General features: G+C 37.8%; 1 protein-coding gene across 4 annotated transcripts; it reads right to left on the reverse strand.

Annotated features, from left to right (window-relative positions):
- Positions 1–392: 392 nt before the first annotated feature.
- g3bp2a (G3BP stress granule assembly factor 2a) lies at positions 393–15,175 on the reverse strand. 4 transcript variants are annotated; one of them, XM_044113391.1, is made up of 13 exons: positions 15,000–15,175; positions 12,502–12,620; positions 12,336–12,417; positions 11,937–12,110; positions 11,423–11,513; positions 11,198–11,303; positions 8,088–8,268; positions 6,266–6,367; positions 5,273–5,375; positions 5,134–5,193; positions 4,542–4,670; positions 4,334–4,452; positions 393–2,510 (listed from the first exon to the last, which is right to left on the reverse strand). In XM_044113391.1, exons 2-13 carry the CDS (start codon positions 12,594–12,596, stop codon positions 2,232–2,234), a joined length of 1,521 nt encoding a protein of 506 aa, XP_043969326.1. In that variant the 5' UTR covers positions 12,597–12,620; positions 15,000–15,175; the 3' UTR covers positions 393–2,231. The 4 variants fall into 4 exon arrangements, with proteins under 4 accessions (XP_043969326.1, XP_043969325.1, XP_043969329.1 ...); XM_044113390.1 differs by having other exon boundaries at positions 4,325–4,452; XM_044113394.1 differs by lacking the exon at positions 5,134–5,193 and having other exon boundaries at positions 15,000–15,172.
- Positions 15,176–16,855: the final 1,680 nt, after the last annotated feature.

Here is a 16,855-nt window from a genome sequence, read left to right on the forward strand (position 1 = left end):
AGTGTGTTACAGCCATGGCTGTAAGCAACAGTAAGTTGAATAAGTACAGTCCAGCTGTAAAATTTACACCTGTAAAGTCTGATCAGCTTACAGAAACAGCTGTGAGCAACTGTGAGACAGAGGTAAAATCCAATTAGCTTACAGCCACATCTGTAAGCTATTATGAGAGTTTAAACAAGACCAGCTGTAAAGTCAAATCAGCTGACAGTTGTAATCTAATGACAGATGTAAAGTTCCATTAGTTTACAGCCATCTCAAATATTGAAAGTTACGACACAATTGAGAGCAATCATTTCCACATTTTGCCTTTTCCATTGCTGGAGAAATTTTCTTGAAAGTCCTGTTGTTCAGATTGTCCCAAGAACCTTAGAATTAGTGCAACACCAGCCAGATGAGGAAGACCAAAGTATATTTGTCAAATAAGAAAAAAAAAAGAAAAATGCTACATCATTTAACTTTTCCATTTCAGTGCAACACAAAATAATAAGAATAAAAAAAAAAGAAATTAAACGCTCATGTCTTCCTTTCCCCGACGGAAACCGAAGTCTTCCCTCCCTACTGGATGATTCAAAAGCAAAAAACTGATCCCGTTCAGATGAGCGCAGCGCTGACTAATTTGGCCGTAAGCAGAAAAAACAAAACAAAAAACGACTACAAATGAGCACAGTGAATGATCAGCATATGAAAATACAAATGCATTGACAATAGAAAAATGTCCACAATTATTTACTCGACTGAAGGCTGCAGGTACAAAACTGTTGGGAAACTTGTCAGTCCAAGGATTATCCAAAGTGCTGCCATGAGGTGCAAAAATAAAAAGGTTTAACAGTAAACCAAGCCCACGTCGAGCCGCGATCTGGTAAACCAGGGATTAAACATTTTATCGTCACTGTACCTTTTGTTTTTGGGATGGGGGAAAAAGTTCCTTAGATGCATTTATTAACCATTTAACAAAACTGCAGGCACCGGTTGTCTCTACGAAACCCAAAAGACAAATTACAGCAAAGAAAAATGTACAAAGCTCACAGCAAATCATCTTAGGTAGTTGAACAGTACAGAAAGAGTGAAATCTGCCCCTGAAGAACGTAAATCCTATGAATACTGTGTTATTCCTGTCTGCTCCCAGCAGAGAATAGTTCAAAAAGGAGCAGCTCTTTTCACCCCAAACCGCTTTGCTCTTCAGTAAGACTTGAAAAGGTGAACTAGAAGGCACCATCATACTTTTTTTTTCTCATTAAAATTGAGTGGAGAAAATAAAAATTATACACAGAAAAGCAAAGCATACAGTAAACCGTGATTTTTGCTGTACATTTATTCGGTTTCTCCGCACTCATGACAGGAAGGGAGGAAAGGTTTCGCTCATCCCCGATTTGCAGTCAAGAAAAACAAAAAGCTGGAATCAAAATATCACAGAAAGCCGCCATCATCCATCTGTTGCTCCTCTGTCCCCTGTGCCCCACTCACTCATTTGGTAAAAGGTCAAGTCCCGGTTGAACTTAATTTACAAAAAATAAAAATAATGTTGTAGATTTGCTTGTCCATCCAGCAGTGACTGCAGAGTAGTTTTGGGTCAAACGTTGGAGAAGTACATCGGTCACAGCAGCCAGGCTGTTTCGCTTCTCTCCAGCCGCAGTCCGAGGACGACAACGTAACGAGACAGAAGTACCTTTAGTGCATTATGCAATTCTGTAGCAGTGGTCTCTTTCTCTGAAAACGGGAAAAGATGAAAGGCTTTTCCTCTGAAACTGCAATCAATTTTGCATCTCACTCTTCCTCGACAACAACGGGCAGAAAACTACAATATAAAATGTGCAATTGAGGAATTTCATGAATCAACACCTCAAGTTTAAGTCAAGGTTTATAATCTCTGAAAGTGATGGGCTGCACTGCTGTAGATTAAAAGTCTCATCAGTCCCTCCTAAATGTGGCAGATTAGTCCTGCTTGGGTTGCCTTTATTCACAAATTGACAAATTCAAGTTTGAACTCTTGAATTACCCCCAAAAAGGATGCTCAGCTCACAACTAATCAGCGAACAATTTTTTTTTTTCTGTTTGCTTGTTTTGTCTATTTCACAAAGTGGCTGACAGACCGTCACATTCCAAAGCAAGAAGAGGGGAAAAAAAGCCAAAAAGAAAAAGAATACACCACCAAATATATACTTTATACATTTATGAGTACTGCTGAGGATGAGGAACACGACACTGCTTCCACACTACAGGTGGCGCTCTTCTCAGCGGCGCTGCGGGGTGAAGCGATTCTCCCCCTGCCCGCCGGAGCCTCTTCCAGGACCCATGCTGGGTTTGGGGGCCATGCCGCCTCGGGGAGGCGGGCCCCTCCCGTCGCGTTCGCGCATCATTCCGGGTCCCACGATGCCTCGTGGACCTCCCGGGCCGCGGTCGCTGCGCCGCATGTCCCGACGGTCGTCTCCGCCTCGGGTCTCCCGCTCGCGCACGGCCCTCGTCTTCTTCTCCTCCACGTTCAGACGCACCTCACCTCGAAACATGATGGGCTGCAGGAAGAGGGGCGCAGTCACTACACTAGAACTGGGTTTGACAACAAGTTAGTCTCAAACTCCGTTTAAGCTGCATCACTAAATCTTATTTCAGGAGATACAAATTTTCAAGGCCCAATGGTGGATTTGATACAAAGCAGATTGGGCCCAACCCGGGTCTCGTTTGTTCACACAGCAGGTAAAGGCGATCCAAATCAGACTTTTTCATGGCCGTCTGGACAAACTAATTCCAATCTTTTCACAACTTTCCCCCCCAAAAGAAGGCTGATCTGTTTCTAAGACAGTCACAATAAATCAACTTATTGCATGATAAATTAAAACAAATTCAATAACTTTCATTTGGATGATTTATCGCTTTTTTTCTACCAAAAACTGGACAACAAAAGTCTTAAATCTGATGCTTTGGTTCAACTATCTTGTTAGCAGACACTTCATAAGTTTTTTCATTTTTTGTTTCCATGTTGTTTCTTTTATATATTTGAAATGTCTTTCAGTTCCAGTTTTAAACATTCATTAAAATTTAAAGTTTATTAATCTTTAAGAATCCATTTTGCTACATCAGAATAAGCCAAACCCTGTAAATCTGGATATAAACAAAAACTAAAAATTATAAATATGACAATAGCTTATCGTGTGAACAAACTTATTCATGCGTCTTTAACTTAATTTCTTATTTGATAGAAACATTATTGTAATATGAACAAAGATTTGCGCACATTTGTAATAGAAACAAATGTTTCTATTCCGACTTCACATCCAAACAGAAGTTGAAGTCAAAGGTCCACAAAAGGCTATTTATATTATTTGTGTTTTCTTTGTCTTGTTATGATCATGCAACAATACTGTCAGCTCCCCTTCTGAATAGACTCTAAAGTGGGTCCACAGACCAAGGCGTCCATCATTACTTCCGTAAACCGTGTGACGTCTATCTTCCTCTGTGTATTCGGGTCGCTTTGAGGTTGTAAGCTGTTCACACAGAAGACCGATTCAGGTTGAATTTAGAAAAAACATGTAGGACAGTGTGCCTTGAGGACCAGGGTTGGGAAACACTGCTCTAAGAAACCAATCCTTCACATTAACCTGAAGTTTTGAGAACCACAAAATGTTTTCTAGAAATTTAAACCTGCTTGAATACACTTCGCCGTTCACTGAGTTAGTGGGAAAACTGGACAAAAACGAAGCAAACTGACATTGATTTTGCTTGGCAACAGTGGTTTAGAACAGCTTATGCTGCTTTGTGACGTTTTGTAATGGTGTACCAAATTTATCTGCTCCAATTTCCTTATTTTTGGGAGATCGGTGGTCGGCCAATAATGACATGTGAAGCTGATCTTCTCTACTTTAGCAAAGGTCTAAACATCTTCTGTTCCTCAGTGAGTCTGACTGACGGACCGGCCCACTGGGTCATGTCTGCACATTTGCAGTCAACTATAATCGTCCCACTGTTGCCAACTCAGCATCTTTCTTGCCATGTTTAGAAACACTTCAAACAAAAAAGTGGTATCTGCCAAAATCAGTATTGGCAGGTCGGGCTTTTTAAAGATCAGTAACTGGAATCAGTGCACCCCTAGTTTTCTTCTTCTCTTGAAGCAATTTTAGGGACAGCTGTAGCACTGAAAAATGAAATAAAATCTGGAAACAGCAAAGTTCACAGATGATTCAAGCACAACATTCAGTATGAAAGCAGTGAATAATCTACACACAAACACTAACAGGTAATGGATATGAAGAGAAAACGAAGGGGTCAACTACTTAAATATGTCACCACACCACCACCAAATGAAAGTGGGTAATGAAATGTTGATACATGCCCCTTCTACCTTGGCCCCCAGGATTCTCTGCACAGGATCAGAGTCGTCGAAGACCACAAATCCAAAGTTGGGCAGCTTTCCACCGACCCCCTTGGTGTTGATTCGCAGCTCCACCACGTTGCCATACGCTACGACAACACAGAGCAAAATGTTTCAGTCGGGCCTGCCGGAAGAGCCCTACAGAAACCGAGGATGAGGAGGATAAAAATAAGCGTACTCATGAAGAACTCTTTGAGCTCGGCCTCGTCGATGTCGTGTGGCAGGTTGCCGACGAAAAGCTGATGGCTGTCAGGGTACCGCACGATCCGTCTGCCGTCCATGTCACCAGATTCAACATCTCTTCCACCTGCAACTCAGCAAATCATCCTCGTCACAAATTAATCCTCTTTTTAAAAAACACAAAGTCTTAAGTATTTTTGGTAAGACTTTTAGATTATAGTGAAAATATCTTAATTCACTAATTTACAAGTAACTTTTCACCAAGAAATAAGAGCTAATTTTCAGTATAATTTCTTGGTATTAATTTCAAGAAGTACTAATTCCACTGCAGATTATTTCACTTATAACAAGACATTTTTCCCATGTTATAAGTGAAACAATCTGCACTTTTTCATTAATATTTAGGAATTATTGACTTAAACCAAGCTCTAATTTCTTAATAAAAATTACCTGCAAGTTAATTTGTCTTATTTCAAGTTTTCTATGGTATTTTTATTAGAAACTAGAGAAAAATACTTTATACTTTGTTTTTTTGCAGTGTAAATGGTGTGAAGTCAGATAGAAGCAGAGCAGGCAGCAGATTTCTATACCTTTGTTGACAAAACTTAGGTGTGGTTTCCCCGTTTGTGACTCTGAAGATGGAACACCGTCTGACAGTGACAAAGACGTGCAGATAGTGAGAAAAAGAAATGGAGAAGAGAAAAAGGAAGTGAGTAGAGAGGTCATTACCGGGTCGGGGACCTCGCTGGGTGAAGGTCGGTCTGTCACGGGTCCGCTGGTCTCTGGGGCGGAGAGGAGTTGCCTGCGTCTCCTGCTTGGCTTCAACCCGGGGCTGAACAAACAGGACGTTAAAATAAATAAACATGACATCTACCAACTTTCATTTAAAGATAAAGATCACGTTATGCTTGGGGGATTTCAAATCTACAAAGAGATTTCCTTGATTTTTGTCTCCACAGTTGTGTGATTGACTCAACTAAAATGGTTCCTTTGTAGCATCTAAACAGATGTAATAAGTTTATTTTCAACCCTTCCATACACAAGACAAACAGATAAAAAAATGCCAAAATTTTATTCATTTAACATTTTTTTTAAATGACAATTTATTTTGTGATAAACATAATATCAAATTCACAAAAGAAAACCTGAACACCACCACATGATGATGATCTCCATAGTGGGACAAGTACCACCAATTGGCTGGACCTCTGTTGAATTAGGTCAGTCACTTAAAAGGAGGAGAATATTTATGCAATCACTAATTTTATGCTAAATATTTATATTATCATTTTGTGGAAAATCGGTTATCTTTGACCTGAAAGACATTTTTTGTAAATCTGATCAAAAACGCCAAAAAGTGTTGATAATGATTAAGTTGCACAAACATCCAAGGGAGTAAATACTTTTTACTGCCACTGTATCAAATTTAAAAGAAAACCAGAAAACAGTCTTTTGTCACTAAATTGCTAAATCTGTAATTGATCCTACTTCAGCAAGGGGTCTTTTTAATCAATTTAGATGACCAGGTTCAGCTATTTAAACGTACAAACCCTTCAGCAACAATCAAATCCAGGAGATAATCAGAATTTTTGATCAAATAATAAATGCTGGCTTGACATGAACACGGCTCCACACTCCACCCATTTATACAGAAGAAAAAACCCCCCAGAAAATAGCAAATCTAGTTTTGCAATGATTAACAACACTGCACCAGATGTTTACCTGTGAGCTTGTAGCTTTAACAACATGTGGAGAGAGTCCAGAGGAGGGGACCGTGCCAGAAGGAGGCAGGTTTTTACTGGTCACCGAAGCCCAGGAGAACGGCTGCAATGAATGCAACGATGCATCGTTAAGGCTGCACCAACCATGCGCCATAACACAATTTCAACTGCTGGACCGTTCAGCACAGCCGTTACATCGTTGGTATAAATTTACTACATTATAATTATACCAGTGGTCTAAAACTCCATTTTTCAAGGGCCGGTTTCCTGCAGCTGTTAGACATCTCTCTGCTTCAGCACACCTGGCTGTAATACTATCTAGTTAGCAGAGCTACGCAGCGCTGAACTGCATGCTAGTAAGACAGTGTCGCCATTTAATTTAAGCATGCAGGATCCTGGCCCTCGAGGAATGTAGCTTAACTCCTGAATTAGGCTAATGAAAAAAACAAGGATGTTTCCTCAACACTTTCTTGTAAACTAGAAGTCCTCCTTCTCAGTTGCAAGTAACAATTATTTAGTAATCGATCAACTGGATTTAAAAAAAGAAAAAGGGATATTCTACATGTTATTCATTTAACCACTTAAGTCTTTTCAATACTAGATTAGAAATACATTAACAGAAGAAAAAATTAAATTACATTTCTTTTTTAAAATAAGAAATTAAACATTTTATTGTCTAAAATGCAACAACATTCCTTTATTGAATCTGAACTGGGTGAAGTTAAGCTACTCTACCTTAAGGGTTTTGGTTAATACATAATTGCCCCTTTTTACCTTAAAGGGGCAGTGTTATCGTTATAGTGCCATTTTGAAGCACAGACAAGTAACTATGCTACCTTCAGTTGTTATAAAAATGCTGTATATATCAAATATGACATAGAAGAAACTTGACATTTTAAGCCTCGAAGTCTCTCTCTTTAAAACTCCTGCTCTTTCCAAAACTCCACATTCCCCCGTTTTTTTTTTAAAACTAGCGTTTCACTGGGAAGTACCTCCTATGATGAGCTCAGCAGATAGTCCCACCAGGTGTTTGCTAATTACTGCTGGCTAGTTTGAAGGAGCTGAGTGAGTGAGTTAAGTCAGTGTTTCCCAATTCCAGTCCTCACGCCCCCCTGCCTGCATGTTTTAGGTGTTTCCCTTCTGCCACACACCTGGATTGAATCTTTGGGTGATTAACAGGCTCCTGCAGTACTTGGTGGCTGCAGATGATGTTTGAATCAGCTGTTCTGGTATAGAGGCACATCTAAAACATGCAGGCAGGGGGGCCCCTAAGACTGGAATTGGGAAACACTGACTGAGGGGTTGTTCTGGGAGTAGATGCTCTTTAACTTGTAATCTGTGCCTCAAAGGTGGATCTAAGTCCTCCCAGGTGTTTTGCATAGCTGAATGGTTGCCATGGAGATTAAAGGATTTCTCTAACATGCATGAAAGAAAAAAAAAAAAAAAAAGAAAAAAAATCAAGGCAACACTTCAAGTATGTTTTTGATGAAGGAATAGGATTATAACATGATGTAAAGCTAAAAAAATATAAATCTCCTCTTTAAATTTAAAATGTGTATATTTTTTGTAGCTTTGGGTTAATTACTTCTCTTAGTAAGGTTTTCCTTTCCACACCAGATGACCTACTGTTAATCTTTATATGCCAGTTGACAATTAGTTAATCATTTCAATAATTGATTAATCCTAATTAATCCTTTCAGACCTACATACAACTGATTAATTAGATTTTTTTTTCTTAATATTTGATTAGGAAGACATAACATTTACAGTAAATCCCAGTAAATTCTGATGTGGTGCCGTTTGAATGAGGCAAATCAACCAACCTTGGCGGGCTCCTGGGCGTTCGGTGGAGACTCCACTGGTGCCGGTGAAGGCGTCTTCTCCTCCATTTCTTCCATCGCCTTTTCTTCTACCTCAGGTTTAACCTCCTCAACCTTTGGCTCCTGCTCAGGTTCTGGTTCCGGTTCTGGCACTGGTTCCTCCATGGGCTCCTCCACACCATTACTGCAGGGAACAATTCAGAAAGTGGTCAAATAATGGAAATAGTCAAAAAATATATTTTAAAACTAAAATCCCAAGTCCCCCCCAAGAAATACCACAAATTGAATATTGTAACTCATATCATCCAAGTATCTTCAGGCAGACATTGTGGATGTTGTAAATATCAATCAAACGTTTTGACAAAAATGTGAAATTACTGCAATAAACCATAATATTGTCATTTTGAAACCGTTTTCAACCTATGTAATGACAATATAATAAAGCAAGTCCACTGTCCTGAAGATCAATAAAACCATAATTTCTAAAGAAATACCTAAGATTGAAACTGGACGACATATTAAATATCTAAAAGAACAAAAATCCAAAACAATAAATAAAATAAAAATAGAAACCTCCAAACTGAAACAATAAAATGAATTATGAAATCTCTTTATGCAAAATTACCCTTCAATCATTATCATTCATCTCCAACAGGGAAAAACAGGCATAACTGCAATCTGGGAATTTGTATAAAAAACCCCCAATAAAAATAAAAAACGTGTAAATTAATACGTCCTTTTTCTTTAAATATTTGTCTGGCCATGAGGTTAGAAAGGGGAGTAGAAACAGATGTTGGAGTAGGGGATAAGAGCCTTGCTGTTATAACGCACAGAAGAGATGGATTGAACTTCCTCTTCCTCTTTCTGCACCCATGAAGCCTTTTTTTTTTTTTTTTTTCCCCCCCCAGGGGGTCTTTTGTGGGCTCTAGTGTCCCTTATATGACAGTAGGCTGACAGGAAAGGGGGAGGGGGAGGGCGGAAGACATGTGGCAAATGTCGGGAATCGAACCCACGACGGTCGTGTCGAGGACTCAAGGCCTCCAAATATGGGTTGCGCTATCCCCTACGCCACCACAGCACGACAGGAAGCCTCTTTTTAAACTCTGGTCAATCATTTTGAGTTTCAGGCATTTTCTTTCACTTTCGAGATGCTAATCAGCTGCTCCCAGTTGTAACACCACTTTGTTGCCACCTTTAACGCATCACAGCAACTGTTCAAACTTCAGAAGGTAAACGCACAGCATCCAAAACGAAAGGGAATAATTGTCCAAACATGCAACACCTCAATTGAAGGAGCAAATCAGAGCTGCTCCTACATCCTGCCATCATAAGTGCCGTAATTAAAGAATTGATTTCCTGAAATCTGAAACTGAAATCGAGACTCATCCACCCAGGCAACATTCTTCCAACCTGTTTTTGTTTAATTTTTATGAGTTTGTGTGAAATGTGGCCTCAGCTTCCTGTTCCAAATTCACAGCAATGGCAGCCAGATTGGTTTTATAGCCGGTTTGAACCTTCCCCTCAGACATCAGTAAGATGTTTTTAAAACATACATCTTTGTGGTGCTTTTATACAGAGTCCCTTGTGAGACAAAGGTGACTTTTTCTTGAGTTATCTTGCAAAGGTTTTGCATTTCCTAGTGATAGATTTGGCCTTCTTTCCTAATAATGCGCCTGATGGCTCATATAAGGTTTTTGTAAGGATTTCCTGTGTATGTTAATATTCTGAACATGCACTATTACATCCATTTTCTATCAGTTTTTTGCACCAGAATTAAGAACGTATAAACACATTTCCACTGAGGCCCTTAAAAGATATTTGCAATTTCAAATTGACATTTGTTTTCACTGTGACTGTGTACAAAACAGATCAGGGTATATTTGTTTATTTATTGCAAGGAAATTCCCACATGGCCCCTTGTTGCTTTTATTCTGAAAAACCACCCCATCTAGCACCACCAACGACTATGCCACATTGAAAGCCACTTGACTCTCCTCATTCTGATCATTTGAACCTTATAAGTCGTCTTCATCACGTCTAACTGCATAAATGTTTTAAGCTGCAGCCATCTGATTGGCTAATTGAGATTTGTCCTATAATCTGGCCAATGAGTTTAATTACAAATATTCACCATTTATTCTCATATAAACAAATAAAAACTACATTTGAACCATATCAATCATATTTATTACCACATATTTTTGCAGAATGATTATTAACCCGATACTAAATTTTAATTTCTGCTGTAATGTTTCTGCAGACAGACCTGCCATAATTAAACCAAGCTGGTATTCATCAGGCTGGCAAACTAGTTTTCCATGCAAACGATTAGCCTCTCAGGGAGCAGCTAAAGCTGCACGTTTACTCTCTCTTTCAACGCCACATTACCTAATCGAGTCATTTCAGTCAGATTTGTTAAAAAATGTTCCCCTTACTGACTGGAGACCTGCGTCTGATAGCTGTGGAAAGAGTTTCTAGATCCGTCCAGTTGCATTAAGTGTTCATTCATTTAAAACTGTCAAGTTGTCTTTAAATAGAGCAGCAGTTGTGCTTTCACAATTTTTATCCTGAATGGCACCAAATCTAAAAAAAATAAAAATAGCAGCAACAATATCAATATTAAGGATATTATTAATAAAGAGGAGCACCAAAAGCAAATGAGGTGGATTAGCAGTAATTCATTACAACAGACATGGTCATCAAGGACATGTTACTGTGGAAGATCGCCCAGAAAATTAGCTATTAGCATCATGAGACTGTCAAACAGCAACAGTCTACAGTAGGAGGCCTCATTAGGTGTGTGTTAATTACATTGAATTAAGACAAAACTGGATATTTGATATTAATTAATTTTAGATTCTATATAAATTTGACAACATTGTCATTGTAGGACCTTGAAATTACATTTAAACTGGTGTTAGATATTTAAACTGAATTATAAAATGGAATAGAAGAGAATAAATATTTGTTAACCAGAAAACAAAGAAAACAAAAAAAAAATCTTGTTTCACTCTGACTTTCATAACGACTTTAAGACTTGTTCCTTTAGTTAATTGAATAAATAATGGTAGAGTGGGCAACTTTAGTTGCTCAGATATTTGGTATTTTCTTACGCAACAGGGTGAGCTTCATAGTAGGTGGTGCTGTTGGGACTTTCCTGAAGTGGCTCGGGGGACGCCTGCCTCTCCTCCGGCTCCTCCTCAACCTCCTCCTCTGATTCTAGATGGGTCGAACAAAATCAATCAATGGCCGGATGTTTTTATTTATTCACTTTTCTAAACATTGTATGGATGTAAATCACTTTTCCATTATGTAATAATCATTCAAAACAACCTTACCTTCATCAAGCTCAGCCTCGGAGTCTCCAAAGACTTCGTCCTCATAGCAGAAGATGTCGTTGTGGACGTAGAACTTGTTCGCCACTGAACCCTAGCGACAGAAAGTATTTTTCGTACTTTGTTTGGTTAAGCAATCTCGGGAAATAATCTCTTGAGCTTGACTTTACTGAACACACAGTAATAAAAACCAAACCAAGTTATATACAAAGAAAATAAATTTAAAACAAATGCAAACAAAAGAGGAACAATAGTAAGGTGTATGATATAAATAACCACACTTATCAATTACTATTATTGCAGTTATTAATTAATTGTAATCAAGCTCTGTATTGTTGCACAATAACTCAAATACGTTAAAACTAGGGAAGAAGCCAGGACATGTTTGGCTTTATTTTATATCCAATTAGAGGTTTCCATGTTATTTTATCATCACTAATGACCACTAGTAATCTATAATCCTGCTTTCAACTCAGCCTTGAACATGTAAATTGTCCTGTATGACTGAGCCGCTCACCTCTGGAGCAAGTACAAATGTTTGCATGAATTTCCTCATCGGTTGGCCGTTGTTGGACAATTCTCCAAGCACCTGAACCACGACTCCATCACTCAGTGTGGCGTGAGCGTCAACATGCCTGATTTTTGTGTGGCATTCACTGAACTGCAATGACATGACCTTCTTGTGGATTTCCTAAAACAGCATAGAGAAAGAAAAAACAAAGTTGAGACAAAATAGCTACTAAAAATCATTTAATGCCAGAGAATGCTGGTAATATTCTGTTCACATCAATTCATCTAATAGTACTAAGTTTTTTAGCATAGTGTTCATTATTCAAACATAGAGTAGTATTTCCCAAAGGCAAATCTCAATGCATCAAGCACTTTAAAAATAAAATCACTGGACTGTGGTTCTTACCGCTTGCCCATACACAGCCTCTGCCAGCTTCCCACTTGGATCAATTCCTCCATGAACATATGAAGAGTTCCTCCCATAAAACCTAATGACAAAACAGTTAAGAGTATACACAACACTTATGGAGTACATGTTCACAAAAACTCCCACATTACATTTATGCAATTACCTGTGCAGAAAATCGGGTGCCTTGTTCAAGAGTGTGTAATACTGCCTCACAAACTCCCGCCCTACAAGCAGGGGACTTGGCTTCTCCATCACCATTTCTTTGGTAAACAATATTAAGTGCTGAAACAAAAAAAGAGCTAAATTTAATAGCTGTCCAGTGAAAATGGTTCATTAAAGTAGACTTAGTGATGTTCAGGTCTGAAAAACTTAGATTTCATAATTCAGATTCTGAATGTTTCAAAAATAATTTAAGTAGTAGCTAGATGCTAGACAGGGGGTCTGGGTTTTTACTGGTTGTACTGGGACACCAATAAAAAGTTTCTCCATGCAGAAAATGGCTCCACAATATTTGATTTTTCATTCATTAAGCTCTTACTCTGGATAAAAAATGTTATATGTGGCTGGTTAGAGAACCAGGTCTAGATTCTAAAGTTCAGAGAGTCATAGAAACATTGATGTTGGAAAGGAACGAGGAAAATATGGGTTTATCTCAACCTGGATAGTCATCACAATACTGATTTTGGCAACATTAAGTGTTCATAATATTATGCAGAACCTGTAAGCTTAAAAAAAATAAACCACTTGTCAGTCCTGAACATTTTAACAAATACCAAGATAAACATTAATTCACTTTTGGATACAGGGAACAAACCAGCAGTGAAAAGTGAGAAAAAATGGTAACTTGAAATGAAAGAGTGAAGTAACCTGAAGCAGCTGGGAAAACCCAAAACTCGTCTTTAATCCAGGTCTGTTTATAATTAAACTTTCAGGTGAATTAATCTAGAAAACCCATCAACAAGGGTGTGTTTACCCATCTAGAAAAAAAAAGTACCAGATCAGGTATTCCAGATATGTCCCATTAATAAGGAAAAGATTTTTTTTTGTCCGGTTCTGTTTTCGTTTTTAAACCTTGTTTTACCTGTAATACTACATACAGGTAACAACATCTGACCCAATTTAAATCAAAATAGCTATTAAAGATGCATCATGTACAGTTTCATACTAAAACACTAAAAAAAATTACATGTCAACTGTCAACTTTTAGCATTTAATGAAAAACAATGACCTTCAAAATAAATTTACATTTTATTAGCTATAACTTAATGGCAAGTCAATTGACAACATCTGATAAGAGTTGTTGGAACTACAGCTTAAATGAACATGCAATATAGAATAATAAATCTGAGACAATCTACATCATGAAAGTTCTGTCTAAGATAACAGGAATACATTTTTCCAGCCAATAAACGATCACATCAGGTGTTTGCTTCCAACAAAAACACTTTCACTTTTTTCCTCTCTTTGTCCGTGACCTAATTTACCAAATAGGTAGTAAAATCTAAGAATGAAATGAACCGTTTAATTCTGTTATTTCAAACACGTTAGCATGCCTTGTTTTCCAGTACTAATGACTTTGAAAGAAAAGCCCATTCTTAAGTTTATATGTCATTTGTAGCCAATTTAATTTAGGGTTTACAGGCAGGTATAATTATAATTCTGACTATAAATCAACCCCGCATTACACTAACTGGAAGCCTACTGAACAAAAAGATGAGAAAAATCAAACAGAACACAATTTAAACATCCAAAACTGAACGGTCACGTAAAAATTCTTCACAGAGGCTAACATGTTAGCCATCATTGAACTGCGCCATCAGAATCAGGCTAGAAGACAAAGAGGGGAAACCGGCTGTAGATGAAAAGAGGAAGCGACCTGTGCAGTCGTTCATGTTCTTAAGTAGGTACAACCATCTGTACTATAATTAAAACATCTCTTTTAAAGCTGCGTCACACACCTGAGCAGCATTTTTATGCATAAATAAATGGCCTGGTGCTTGAGGCCTTTCATGTATTCGCCTGACAACACTTTGGCACATTTCGCACATTTGTCGCATGTTCACAGACGACATGACGTGACAGATTCACGTCTTTCACGAGTGTCCTCAGGTAGGAGAGATTTCAGGTAAAAAAATGGCAACACTGCATGGTAACCCTACATCATCCAAATGGCATACAAGGAGACTGTTGGTGCTAATAAATCGGCCTTTTCACTGTCGAAACAACAGCAACTCTGAGGTTGCTACTTGGCAAGCTAAAACTGGCGCTCGCCAACTTGTGGCGTCGTCGCATTTCCTCCAGCGGTGGGTATTTTTTACAGTCAAAGGAAGGATTTCGTGTCATTAAACATTAAAGGTTCGCAAAATAACACTGAAAAATGGCATCAAACATGTGCTCTTTACACGAAACGCCACAATAGAACAAGTTGTACACTATCTTGCTTGAAGACAACAAAGGAAGGCAGACTGACAAAGCTACTCAAAATGCCCATATAAATACATAATTATGCGTTTCATATAAATAGTAACACACTAACTTTTAAACTTCGAATGATAGCTGTTAGTAATCGAGCAGTTGTGATTTGGACTAGACAATGCAGCTAATATTAAGCTAGTTAACGCTGCTAGCTCGCCGGCTCGTCCTGTAGCAGAGCTAACTTACCTTTTGAGGGACCTATCTATGCAGACAGAAGTAAATATAATAAATAAGTACAAGTAACCGGCTGTAAACTGCTCTGAAATACAAAGTATCCCAGGCAAAATATTCAATATTTCCCACACTGCTCTCTGAGTGCCAGTGTGGTCCCTACTGAACCAGAGATTGCAGATTTTTAAAGTGATACGTTCCGTTTATTTTTTTACCCCTGCAATCTGGACCTGGGAACCCCGGTGCACTGATTCAGCCAATGGGCTGCTTACACTAGGCGGCATAAAATGTGACGTTAAACAATTAGCCCTGCCCATGAAAAACTTTCTTCAGGAACGGTTCCTGATAAACCACATAGAATAGAATAGAATAGAATAGAATAGAATAGAATAGAATAGAATAGAATAGAATAGAATAGAATAGAATAGAATAGAATAGAATAGAATAGAATAGAATAATGTCCATCCATGTGGAAGTCCAGATGTACCAGCAGTAAAGTGACAGAGACGTCGAAGCATGAATACGTACATAAAGAAAAAAGAAAAAATCAAACCAGAAAGTAAGAATAGCAGACTTTACAGTGAATTGACAGTACCTACAAGGAAACAAATACTTTGCAGTTATTAAAAATATCTTACTCTGATTCAAATAATTGGGTATCTGAGTAGGATAATCAAAAAAACTTACAAAATGTGTTTCTATAATTGTGCATCAAAAAATAATAGCATTTTAGCAAAAAATTGAAGTACTGTACAAACAACAGTTTGTTGAAAGCAGTGACAATTATGGAATCTAACAGCTGCAGGGAGAAAGTACTAGGCTTGTCACAATTATATTTTTATTGGATAATAAATTGTCCCAGTCATTGAGAATAAACGATAGTATTGTTGTTTTGAGACCATTTTCAAGTGATATATTGATAATGGCAAAACAATGCAAGTTTGCCCTCTAAAAGACCAAAAAACTTTAATTTTGTATAGAGCACTTAACACTTGAACTGGAAGACAAATAAATATCATTCTTAACCAAACTAAAGGACAACGTCTAGCTGCAAAGTGTTTTATTTTCTGAACAAATTGTTGATATTGTGTATGAAAGTGTTTTATTTTATGGTTGAAGAGCGAAAGAAAAATTTGCACTTTGGTGAATAGTAAAGTTTAATCCTATCCTCTCCCATCCTACCTTAATAACAGCATAACAGATGAACATTGTTGTGATGATGTGCTGAAGGTGGAGTCTCGGAAAGAGTAGAAGCTTCTTAAAGATACAACTTTCTTTTTTACACAAAAACTGAAGGCAACATAGTTAGTTGATTGTGCTATAAAATGGCAATATATGTGCCTGGAAAATACATAATACCCCCAGTTAAGATTATCATACTGCTAATTCTAGTGAATATATATTTCTTCCATACATGGGTCAGTGTGAGATTGTGACAGCTTAACAATCATGAATAAAATACTACAGCATATGAGTGTAAAAACAAAAAGTAACAACTATATGAACTATTATTGCAGTTCTAGTAAAGTTATCTGTAACATTGCCTTATTTGTATTGTTTTATATAGAATTCCACCAACACATAAAATAAATATTAAATTTAGTTGCCGCTTTTTGACATTTTACTATACCTCTTTCCTTTTTTGCAATTCAGTCAGTAAGGGGAAAGTATAAGATGTTTTCAGTCAGTTGACCATCAGTAAGCAGCAACATGAGTGAGAAAGATGGTGGCCTGTTGTTTAGTCAGTCTGCAAACTGGATTCAAACAGGAGGACGGATAGAAAAGTAGTTTAACCAAAGAATGTCTGAGATCAAAGGTAATTATTTGTAATGACCAAATCAAAGTTCCAATCTTAACCCAATAATCTAATG

This window comes from Gambusia affinis, linkage group LG04 (genome assembly GCF_019740435.1).
Source record: "Gambusia affinis linkage group LG04, SWU_Gaff_1.0, whole genome shotgun sequence".
In the NCBI taxonomy this organism is placed as follows: domain Eukaryota; kingdom Metazoa; phylum Chordata; class Actinopteri; order Cyprinodontiformes; family Poeciliidae; genus Gambusia; species Gambusia affinis.

What these genes read in the sequence shown, in the direction of transcription:
- g3bp2a (XM_044113390.1), bottom strand. Translation starts at nt 12,596, where the DNA reads ATGGTGATGGAGAAGCCAAGTCCCCTGCTTGTAGGGCGGGAGTTTGTG. An exon ending in ACGCCCAGGAGCCCGCCAAG is followed by an intron (nt 6,368 to 8,087) that starts GTTGGTTGATTT and finishes CATTCATTGCAG; the next exon opens with CCGTTCTCCTGGGCTTCGGT. An exon ending in TTAAAGCTACAAGCTCACAG is followed by an intron (nt 5,376 to 6,265) that starts GTAAACATCTGG and finishes CTGTTTGTTCAG; the next exon opens with CCCCGGGTTGAAGCCAAGCA.